The 11,910-nt window shown below is 61.2% G+C and overlaps 1 protein-coding gene across 1 annotated transcript; it reads right to left on the bottom strand.

Moving 5' to 3' along the window:
- Positions 1 to 537: 537 nt before the first annotated feature.
- SNTA1 (syntrophin alpha 1) lies at positions 538 to 8,988 on the bottom strand (the record flags this gene model as incomplete). Its single annotated transcript, XM_079543340.1, has 8 exons — positions 538 to 630; positions 789 to 976; positions 1,057 to 1,253; positions 2,512 to 2,642; positions 2,707 to 2,914; positions 2,993 to 3,182; positions 6,829 to 7,014; positions 8,727 to 8,988. 8 exons carry the CDS (start codon positions 8,986 to 8,988, stop codon positions 538 to 540), a joined length of 1,455 nt encoding a protein of 484 aa, XP_079399466.1.
- Between the last annotated feature and the right edge of the window lie 2,922 nt (positions 8,989 to 11,910).

The following is an 11,910-nucleotide window of genomic DNA, read 5'->3' as shown; positions in this document are numbered from 1 at the left end:
GCAGCCACCTGGCAGCCCTCCCCCCAGAACCAAGAAATAAAACGATGCGGAGTTGGCAAAGTCAAACAAAGCGCCCAGCCATCCCAAAGAAAAGCAGCTCCTGTCGCATGCTGCAACATGGAACGATTTGGCAAATTGTGCTGATCTGCAGCTCCTGTCCATCCGGCCCCCAGAGCTGTGCTGTGCTGTGCTGGGGGCAGGCAGGCCCCAATGCCTGTGCTGGGGGACTCGGGTGGACGAGTGCTGCCCCATCAGCATCTGCACCGGGGTGATATAAATATAAAACTTCCATACAAATGGGTTCTTTGTACAGAAAATATCATCTCAAGGCACTCGAGCGGTGTCCGCGGGGCTGCTCTGACCGAGCACTGCAGGGAGGGATGGAGGCACGGGGCCATCAGGCACTGCCACCCTTGAGGATGGCACCGGGATGGCATCACCCTGCAGGGGGCTGCGTCCCAACCGGGGGGCTTCGGGCTGGAGGTGGCCTGAAGGGAGGTGCATAGATGTGGTGGGGGCCGGGACCCCGCTCTGGATTCACGCCAGCAGCCCCAGCCGGGTCACCTTGGCCGAAAGGAAGGAGTGGATGATGAACACGATGGTTTTGGGGCAGGAGTGAAGGTCCAATTGCTGCAAGAGAGGAGCAGAGGGACGTTTGCAGTGAGAATTGTCGAGGAGCGGGCGGCTTTGTGCTGGCGGGGGGGAGGGATCTGAAGGAGCTGCAGGGGACGAGGAACCCCCCAAAGCCCCCTCAGCCTCCCGGGGGCCGTAGGGTGGCGCCCACTCACGATCTCTCCCTCGGGGCCTCCGAAATCCAGGTAGAGCATCTTGGTGCCGTCGTCCGAGGACATCTGCAGCTTTTCGAAGGGCTGTTGGAGCAGCACGGTCCTGCTGAGCCCCGGCTCCGTGGCGGAGATGGTGAAGCCTTTGTCGATGTGGATGGACAGGATGCACTCCTGCCCTTTCCAGGTGCACGCTGCAGACGGGGACGCGCTCAGCACGGCGATGCGAGCGCACCGCTCCACCCGTGGCCCCGCCGGGACCCCAACCCCGTACCTGCGGACACCTCCTGAGCGAGCTCGGCGGCGCCGTGGGTGCCGTCCACCAGCAGGCGAGTCCAGAGCGCCAGCTCTCGGGGGCTTTCCAGGCTGAAGAGGTGGCTCTGCACTCCCAGCCGCGTGCCGGCCCGCAGCGCGAACGCCAGCTCCGCTTCCAGCAGCGCCGAACCCTTGGCGGGCCCCGAGTGCACCAACCTGCGGCACGGCGCTCAGCACCGCGCGGCCGCCAGGGGGCGCCGCAACACCGCCCGTGGGACCCGCCGCGCCCGCGCACCGTGCGCGCCCCCGCGCCGAGAGCGGCTGCCGCTGCCGTATTCTAAGTTCTGCCGGGACGGCGGGACACCGACACCGTTCCCAGCAACCTGCCACCACCCCACGGACGCTGCCGCTATCTCCAGGGTCCTGACACAACTCGCAGACACTGCCAACGCTCTAGGACGCCGCTGTCCCCCCGGGGCTCCGCCACCCCGCATGGACATCACCACTGCTCCTGGGACACCAACGCTGCCCTGCAGCACTGCTTCCAGCTCGGGATACCACCGCCTCTGGGACACCACCACCACCCCAGGACACCAGTACCACAGCCCACCACCACCATCCCTGGATGCTACCACCATCCAGGATTCTGACACCTGTCCTAGACTCTGCCAGCACCCCAGAATATCACCACCTCTGGGACACCAACACCATCACCTGGGACACCATCACCACCCCTGGGACATCACCACCACCCCTGGGACACCACCACCATCACCTGGGACACCAACACCACCCTTGGGGCTTTACCACAACCCATGCACCCTGCCACCACCCTTGGCACTGCCACCATCCCCAGAGCACAGGCAATAACCCCTGAATGCTACCAGTGACCCCTGAGGCTCTGCCACCACCACCCCAGGTTTTGGCATCAGTCCTAGGAAGGAAATCCCAGGGGCACTGCTATCATCCGCCAAGTTGTGCCACCACCCCTAGACTCTGCCACCAGTGCTGGGGTCCTGCAGTCAACCCCGGACACCGCCACCACCCCCAGGCACTGCCACCACTTTCAGGACACCATCACCACGCTGCGACACCACCACTGCCCCTGGACATCACCACCATCCTTGGACATCATCACCATCCCTAGGACACCAACAGCCCCACACAATACTGCCACCACTCCCAGACGCTGCCAGCCCCCCCAAGACACCAACACCACCCCTACATTGCCACTGCCACTCTTGCACACCAAAACCACCCTTGGACACTGCCAGCACTCCTAGACACTGCCACCACATCTGGGACACCGCCACCACCCCGAGGACACCACTGCCATTATCCTGAGGCCCTGCTACTCCATTAGGACACCAGCACCACCCACAGCCACCACCAGTACCCCAGGCCACCAGCACCACCCACAGCCACCACCAGTACCCCAGGCCACCACCACCACCCATCCCTCTGGCAGCCCTACCTGGTGGCAATGAGTGGGTAGCTGTGCACCGGTTTGCCCAGCGCATCGCGGCTCTGCGGCAGGCTGCCATACAGCAGCAGCTCCTTCTCGGTGAGCACAGCCAGCAGGTTCCTGGTGCCGGCACCGGGCAGCTGCAAGGGGAAGGGGTCAGGGACGGAGGGGACACCGGACAGGGGACAGCGGGGCTGCGGGTACCTGCTCGGTCAGCCAGCCCACGTGCTTGACCTCCCTGCCGCTCACTGTGCCAGCGCCCGCCAGCTGCGCCCGCAGCTCATCCTTCACCCGCGGCAGCAGCGCGCCCGCAGCGCTCTGGATGGCCCCGAGCCACGACTGTGCCGTGGCCTCGTCCTTCGCCCGTAGGAACAGAGCCACGCGCCCATCCGCCGAGCACACCTCCAGGTACCTGCAGCGACACAGCCCCGTTTGGATCCCCGCTGCCCCCCACGCGGCCACCCCGTCCCCGCAGCGCGGTGCAGCCTACCTGTGCTCGGGGTCAGCAGGGAGGCACTTGCGGGACACGTAGCACATCCGCAGCGGCACCGCGCGGCTCTCGCGGGGCGGCAGCACGGGGGACGAGTGCTTCTGCGGGGCGGCAGGAGAGGGGTCCCAGCTGACCGTCGGTCCCGCCGCCGAGTTCTTGAAGTAAGGTGAGATCTCCTTCATGTACTTCACTGCAAGAGAAGAGCTGGGGTACGGCACGGCGTGGCCACAGCCTGCCTGCGGCACCCGCACCTCCTGCACCCGTCAGCCCAACATCGCCCACAGTGCTGCTGTGGAATTTCTGCAGAACCCCACATCTGCCCCCCATTTGGGGCATGCTGCCACACACCAGAGAGCTGAGCTGGCCAAAACTATCCTTTTTCCTCTTTTTTTTTTTTTTTTTTTTTTTTAACGTGCCTTGGGTCACAGCTCCCATTCTAGCCCTGACCCCATTGGCTGGGATGGCACATGGAGCCAGAGGCGGGGAACGGGCAGGAGGCCCAGGCCAAAATTACACAGTCCAAACTGTGCTGGTACAGCTGGTCCCACAGCCAAGCGGGAACAAAGCAGTAATAGCTCTGAAATACCATGGCTTGGCCCCAGGAAAAGCCTGGAGCTGCGTGCACGCAGCTCACATAACCCACCCTGCCTGGTGAGCTACAAAGCAGAGGTGAGAAACCAGTGCTCAGGACCTGGCGAGTCAGGAGCAAACCTCAAAGTGGTCCCTAGGGCTTGGGAAAGGGGAGAGAAGAAGTGATGGGGAACTGGTGGGGCCTTCCAGACACAGCCGCAGAATGGGGCCAGGAGTCTCGGGGCTCACACAAGCCAAGACTGAGCAGGGCGGTGCGCTGCAGGGACTGTGCTGCTCGAAAGGGCTTTCCTCGGGTGGCTGCTAGGAAAGGACCAGGGCACAGACATGTGCCTGCCACCCACCTCGTGCCTGCTGGTATAAATAGCGGCCGTGCTGCCACAGGCATGCGAGCTGTGCTGCCCGGGCAGCACTCCCAGCAGGGGGGACCCATCACTACCCAGTGCCTGGCAGCTCACTGCATTTCACAAGTCAGCATTCAGCTGCAGGCACTCAACCCTTGCCAAAGGCCATTTGCAGGGGACAGTGCTCTAGGGCACAGGGACACACTGCTTGCCATGCCCCCGGCCCCCCCTCCTAACTCACAGTAACTGCAGCATTCCTGCACCACCTGTCCTAAGTGTCACCTCAGGGCAGTGGGACACCACCAGCATCGGCTGCGCAATGGCTGGAGCACATCGTGGCAGCAGGAGAAGGGGTAGGGGAAGGGCCAATGGCTGCCGTGCCAGGAGAAATCCCCAGAGCCATGCAGGGGATGGGATGCAAGGCACTGCCCTGGGGTGTCACTGGTGGGATGCGCTGGAGACCCCCTCAGTGCACACATGAGTGCAGAGCCCAGTCCCTGGAGGTGTTCAAGGCCGGGTTGGATGGGCCCTGGGCAGCCTGGGCTGGTATTAAATGGGGAGGTTGGTGGCCCTGCCTGTGGCAGGGGGTTGGAGCTTCGTGATCCTTGAGGTCCCTTCCAACCCTTTCCACTCTGTGATTCTGTGAGCCGGTGCTGCATGAAACATGGGCACGTGGCCACCAGCTCCAGCATTCATTGTGCAGGATGTCCTGCTGCACCCCAAAAATCCCAGGTGTGGTTTTGAGATCATAGCACTCATCTCAAAGCATCTCTAAGACAGCACAGCTGGGTCACTAAATTTGCACTTTCTGCAAGTTTTCTGCCCAGAGTGTGCCAAGACAAGAGGCTCTGATCCTCCTTCCAGAGGGCATGGAGCACATCAGCACATCAGACCTGGTGCTCCACTGTGGTCTGACCACAGCATCTCCCACAATACATCCTACTGCTCAGATCACAGCTCAGGGCTCACCCTGCACAGCTCCACAGGCTCACAGACAGGAGGGCAGCCCCAGTACCACAGGGACACCAACTGCTGAGCCTCTTTGCACCAGCATGCAAATCCCAGTCCCAAAACCAGCTACTGAGACCTCCTGTCCCTTCGGCCCTGTGTTACTTTCTCCAGTGTCTGCTGAGCCCAGCAGTGCTTTGTAACTCTGGATACAAAGTTGATGCATAAATAAATTAAAAAAAAAAGTGGGGGAAAAATAAGGTCAGGCAGAGCTGCCTCTCCCCATATAACACTGTAATATAAATACAGTCACACTCCTGCAGATAGCAGTGAGCAGCTTGGCACAGAGCAGTGCTGGCAGGGCACACCGGGAGCCTCTGCATGTCACCTCACCCAGGAATGCCAGCGTTGCAGGGCCAGGCTTTGGCTCTGGGGCTCAGCATGGGGGAAGTACCCCAATTCACTGCCCCCACCAGCCAGGAGCGTGCAAACCAATGGTTTCTCAGCGACAGCACGGTCAGGGCTCTGTTTCTGTCTGGCACAGCGCTCGTGAGCCACTCTAAAAGGGCTCCAGTTCCAAACACAGTCTTTGCTGGGGAGGAGAAAGGTGGTGAACATATGCTGGCTGTGCTAAATGACTGCATGGTGATATTTATGGTAAAGAGAACGGATGTCAGAGTTAACCAGGGAGTGCCCAGGGGCTGCAGTTTGCCCTCATCCCCTGCCAATGCCAGCACAACATAACCAAGCTCTGTGCCAGGCTGAGGCACACAGAACAGCACAGGGCTGACCCAAAGCTGCAGGGACAGGGGTCAGCAGGGGACAGGCAGCCCCACAGGGAGACCAGGTGTGGAGCTCCGGGAGGGAGCGTGGTCAGGAGTAAAGGGCACCTGCTGGATGCTAAAGTCACCGTGTCACTTGTCACTGAGCCTTGGAGCCAGCCCAAGGACAAGATTGGAGCAGGGCTGTCCCCAGCTCAGTGTAAAGCAGTGCCATATCCCCAGGCTCTGCCTCGTGGGAAATGGAGGGGAAGTGGAGGTGACGATGAGATGGAGATGCCATGCACACATCATTGAACCATAAAGGTTAGAAAAGACCTCTAAGATCATCCACTCCAACCCCAACCTATCCCACCATGCCCAGTGACCAGTCCCTCAGTGCCACATCTCCACAGCTCTTAAATACCTCAGGAATGGTTACTCTACCTCCACCCCGGGCAGCTTGTTCCAATGCCTCACCACTCTTATGGAGAAGAAATGTTTCCTAATATCCAACCTGACTGGGGGAATAAGGCTGCAGGAGAGTGATTACATCGCTACAACATAACCCAGAACATGACAGTGGGAGTCAGCCTGGCTCTCCTCTGAAGCCCAGCCCCACTCCTGCAGCAGCCCACCTCCTGCAGAACCACATGTAGGTGCCTCCTGGAGGGCCCATCCCGCTCCCCGCAGAGGAGGAGGAGGAAGGTCAGAGGGAGAAGTGGTTCTCTCAAGGAAGGGCAGCTCAGCACCACCTCCTGCAGCACCTCCAGCAGAAGGGAAGCCCGTGCCAAAGTAAAGGATGAAAAGAAAATAACAGAGAGAGGGTGGTCTGAGCGCGGCGGCCACGGGGAGGAATTTTGCAGACTCCCAAAGAAAGAGGCTCTTGTATTTCTCTTTGGTCAGAAAAAAAAATAAATCAGCCCCTATCTGCACCCGGCAGCTGTGCAGAGCAGCACATTCCTCAGGCTGCAGCGTGGTTCTGTGGCTCCCAGGAGAGGAGGAACCCAGAGCAGAAAAGGGCTGAGCGCAGCGAAAACCAGAAATCTGGAGATGACACAACTGGGGGAAGGCGAGGGAGAGCTCCAGCTGAGGAGGAGGATTTAAATGGAAGCTCTGGGAAAAGCAGAGCCCGGGAGCAGAGGACATGAGGGTACCCGCAGGGTGTACATAAGCAGGGCACCCCGCTGCCCCCTACCTTCCAGCACCACCTCTTTGCCCGTCTTCTTCAGCGCCTGCACCGCCTCGTCGTGCGTGGCCTCGGACAGGTCGGTGCCATTCACAGACAGGATGGCATCTCCCACGTACAGCGCCTCGGTCTGATCTGCTGCCAGTCCCTTGAAGATCTTGGAGATGAGGATGGGCATCTTGTTCTCCCGGCCACCTGCGGGCAGAAGGGGCACCGAGCAGTGAGGGGACACTGAGCAATTAGGGGCACGCTGGCTGCTCGGGGCTGAGTGCAGCCCCCAGCCCTGTAACAAGCACATGCAGTGCCCAAATACCTCAGGGCTTTATGGCAGATGCATGTAAGCGCTTCAAAAAGCCATCTGAGCGGCTGCAGATTTCCTCGCAGAGCAAACACACACCCTGACCGCCTCCCCATCACTTCTGGCAGGAAACCGTGTCACTATTTGCATTATTAATTGCGTGTGCTGAACCGCCCTCCCCGCTCTCAGGACCCCGCGGTCTCAATGGGGCAGCAGCCGATTGCTGAAGGGTCAAAGATCCACAGAGCGGCTGCCCAGCCGCAGGGCTATCTGCTCCCCACTCCTCTCTGGCTCCATTCGGGCTGCTCCCCACTCTTCAGCACACCGGGACATCTCTCAAGGCCTCCGGGCAGCTCGGAGAGATCAATTTGCACGTTAACTTTTGAACCCGTAGGAGACGCCAGCAGCTCCGCCTGGCGCTGCCCGCACTCAGCGCTGGGACAGCGTGTGCCGGGCACCCCCTCACTCCCCCCGACTCCCCACCCACGGGCTGGGGCAGGCAGCGTGACACCGCCCGGCGCTGCGCCCGCCGTGCCGCAGGCTTTGCCCCGCTCAGATTTCTGCAGAGCCTCTCCGGGAGCTGAGGGCTCCTCCGGCTATCAGCTGTCAGAGGCCCCCGCGGGGGCTGCTGCTGGCTGCCGAGCCCGGCCTGGAAGCAGCGCATCGCAGCCACCCATTCTGGGCTGCGTGCGTGGAAAGGGAACCGTTGCCCGGAGCACCGTGCGGTACACCGAGCCTGCAGGAAAGAGATGCTAACCCTAACCCTAATCATCCTAACCCTGCAGGGCTGGCTGAAGCACCAGAAACCCCGCGCAAAGCAGTGCCTGGCGTTAGGATGCAGCTGTAATACCCCAACCAGAAGAATCTGCTTTACGTTCTGTCCCACGGGCCGTGGTCAGGAGCTGGCTGGCAGGGGGGAACCCGTCCCTCCATGCCTCCACACCCCCGCAGGGACAGCAGGGTTTGGCTACGAGCTGAGGGCTACGTTTAAAGGGAAATGCTCGCCCCCCTGCAAAGCAGCAGGCACAAGGCAGCCCAGTGCTGCCCGCACGCCCGCAGCTCCCCGTTTGGATCGCGGCTCCTTGGTTTCCACCTACGTCACTGCAAAAATAAAGTTTAGCTGAACCAAGTAACGTTTCTCCTTTCCTGGGAGAGCCGCGGAGCCGGCAGAGCTTCGCAGCCCAGGGTTGCTTACAAGGGAGATTTGCACTTCCCAAAAGCGCTGCCGAGCTCCAGCACCCGGAACCCCACCAGCAGTGAGGTCTCACCCCGGACTCCGCACGGAGACCCGCACCCCACAGACCGCCCCACCCCACGTCCGGCAAAGAGCGCGGTGAAGGCTGAGCCCGATGCGGCCACGTCAGAAAACGGCAGCCCCCCGCCCCCACCTCGTAAAAGTTCCCGGCCCGAAGTTCCCGCAAAGTCCCCAGGAGAGGGGCGAGGGCGGCCGGGGACACTGGACGGGGGCAGAGCGCTGCGTTCGGGGCGGCCCGGAGGGGACATCGCACCGGGGTCACGCAGGACGCAAGGACACGCGGGCGGAGCGCTCCGGTCGCAGAAAGGCAGCGCGGGTCCCACCTGCAGCCCCCTCCCGATGCCCCCCCCTCACCTTTGATGCTGATGCCGAGCCCCCCCACGTCCTGTTTGACGACGCGCACCGTACGCCTGATGTTGGCGAGCGCCTCGGGCACGCCGGAGCTCTGCTCCCCTCCGTTCAGCTGCGTCGCCGGCGGCTCCCCGTGCCCGGGACCGTCGGCGGGGTTGACGCTCAGCGTGTCGTCGCTCAGGGTGAGGAGGACGCGGAGCCACTGCCCGCCGGGGCCGCGCAGCTCCAGCAGCCCGCTGCGCGCCCCGCGCCTGCCCGCCGCCATCTTCCGCGCATGCCGAGCCCGGCCCCGCCGCTCCGGCACCTCCGCTCCGCGCTGCCCCGCGCCCGCCCGGCGGAGCTCCGCGCCCCGCGCACCGCCCCCGGCCCGGCCCACGCCCGCCCCGTCGGGGCAGCGCCGCGCTGCGGGGTTCCGCGCCCGTGGAAGGGACGGGGAGAGCCGGGAGGGGCGCGGCGAGGTCTGGCCGCCCGCACTCACAGCCGCCCGCCTATGGGCACCGCGGGGCGGCCGTGTGAAGGAGGGACCCCGCGGGGCTCGTCGGGGCGCAGCGGTGTCCGTGCTGAGAACCGGGTGCCGCGAGAGCTTTGGGCGTTCCGCGGGGGACCCGAGCAACTGCTTTCGTGGAAGCGAGCGGCGCTGTCAGGCAAACCAGAAAATCAGTCGAAGCGGACTCCGGACTTTTTACGGAAAATTGCGATGATGAAAAGCGAGGGCGGCTTCTGAGGGCGGCGGGGGGCGGCCCCAGGAGCTCTCCCGCAGACGTCCCGCGACGTCGATGCCCCAAAGATGGGCGCAGACAACAGCAGGGAGGATTTTTGGAGACATTCAAAACAGTCTTGCCTTTCTCTTTCCCTGTCCTGCTTCTTGAAAACAGGAACGGTGTTTGTTTCCTTTGGCAGATCCGCATTTCCTCCTGCAACCGAGTGGCAGCAATTAGGGATGAAAAATACCTCTGGGTACATCCCTTGTGTCCCTTCGGGCAGCTCCAGAGCCCTGGGGTGGGGCTGCAGGTCCCCAAACCGCAGGCTCTGCAAAAGCAGCCTTAAAGGAATTGAATCCCATTTGCCCACAAGGGCACAAGGGGGGGGTGGGGGAGTACAGGGAGGGGGCTGCAGCCCTCCCCAGCCACACACAGAGGCAGCGGCGCCCCCCCTACGCAGAGGCAGCTGTGGAATTTCTTGAGATTGCGGCAGAGGAAACCCTGAAGGTTTTCCCCTTGCAAAACACAGCTCAAATATTCCGGTTTTTCTCTTCAATCAAAATTCTGCAGTTTGGTTGAAGTGACTTTTTGGGTTTGTCTGAGTGCTGCTCCTGCCCCTGTCACCCCCCATCCTCTGTGCGTCCCACAGGCCTTGAGCTGCTGTGCCCATGGCAGAGGGGGCATCTGTCCTCCTGTTGCCCCAGGGTCACTTTGCCCTGTGCCGCTCACTGTGTCCACGGTCCCAGCTGCAATCAGCGTGGGTCTATGCAAACACGTAATTTTTTTCTTTCCAGTGTTATTTCCAGCACAGGTGATTGCTTAAGGCCGTATTCTCCTTGTAAGCCACGGTGAAAAGCAGAGACGCTGCTCTTAGTGCCACAGAACGGCACCATCCAGGGATGTGTTTGCTTCCCCAGCCCTGGCAGCACACATGCACCGCTCAGGCACAGATACAAAGCAGCAGTGGGAAGCAGAGCAATGCCATGCAGGGGGAAACCTTGTGTCACGCCATGCTGCTGGGCAGCGGGGCCAGGTGTGCAGCCCCACATCATGGCACAGAGGTGCTGCAGTGCCTGTGGGACGGTGACATTTTCACAGTGATTTTATCACACGGCTGAGCCCATCCCATCCTATCCCTGCAGAACGTCCCCGCTCCCGGACGTGGTGGGTGAGCTGCTATTATTAGGCTCAGCTCTTGGCACACACAGGAGCTGTGTCAAAGCCCACCCGTCTATTTATAGAGTGCTGTTAGCTGGGTGAATTAAATGAATCGCTTCTGAAACAGAATAAAAGCTCGTGTTTGGGCCTGAAGTGGCATCCCCAAGCCTGACAGCAGCACCCCGGGTGCTGGCAGGACACAGGGTGCACAAGGCAGCTGTGAGTGCTGGGCGGCAGGTCCTGCCTTGCTGAAATGGATCCATGGAAATCAGCGGCTGGAGAGGATGGGCAGGGAAATAAAAAAGGTTCAGATGTGCACTATGTACTTAACCGAGTGATTCATCCTCTGGTATACAGAAAATGCAGTGAAATGGCATCGTCTGCCCAAACCATGCAGTCTCTGACTCCTCCAGTTGACTTTGGGATGCTTTGCTTTGGGACACAGTCGTTCCTGGCCAGGTTTCTCTCTTTTCAGTCTGGGTTCTGCTCTCTGACTCCCCATAAGACAGCCACACCAGCTGAGCTCTGTGCTGTGAAAACACTTTGCTGCTGCACGGCAGATGGGTTATCAAGGCTGGATGAGTGCTGTCGAAGAAATGGGAAAAAGAAGCACCTGGGTACTGAGATAAGTGTGGGGAAAGCAGGAGCTGGGGATGCAGTGGGGTGGGCACAGCCCTGCCAGCAATGATGTGCAACCTGCAAGGGAAGATGCCATGCCTGCCCGGCACAGGGTCCCCATGCAGCCCCTCTCCTGCGTGGTGCTTGTGGAGAAACTGAGGCAAGGAGTGAGGTGGGCAGGTGCCATCTCTGCACGGAGCACAGCCCCAGTACTGCCATGGTCCTGGGCTCGTGCCACAACAAGGGGCACGTGGCAGCTGTCCCCACACAGGGCGCTGGCAATGTCCCCACACTCGTGGCTCCCGTCAGCTTCTATTTGAAGTCGGTGAATGGAGCTCCCGTAAATGTCACTGCTTGCCACTGTCACCTCATGTCTCCAATGAGCTGTGAACGTGGCAAAGCCAAGGTTGTCCTGAGCGGGAGGAGAACAGCCAACGAGAGCAGGATGGCTGCAGCGCTGTGCCTGAGCTGTCCTCAGCCCAGAGGGGCAGGAGGAGGACATTTTGTAGTTTGTGGGCATGCAGAGGAGTGCAACAAGGTGGTGAGGCAACTGACAGCAGGACTTGAGGAGGGGCTGAGGGAAATGAGAAGAGGAGAAGGCTGAGGGCGGAACCCATCACCGTACAGCCGCCTCCAGGAGGCTGCAGAGAGGAGGGGTCGTGTCTTTTCTCAGGTGACAAAGGGATGGGACATGAGGAGATGGCCTCCAG

The sequence above is a fragment of the Tetrao urogallus genome (assembly GCF_951394365.1).
Source record: "Tetrao urogallus genome assembly, chromosome: 16".
NCBI classification, from domain to species: Eukaryota; Metazoa; Chordata; class Aves; order Galliformes; family Phasianidae; genus Tetrao; species Tetrao urogallus.
Note: the sequence above shows the minus strand (reverse complement) of the source record. Positions and strands in the feature narration are given on the sequence as shown.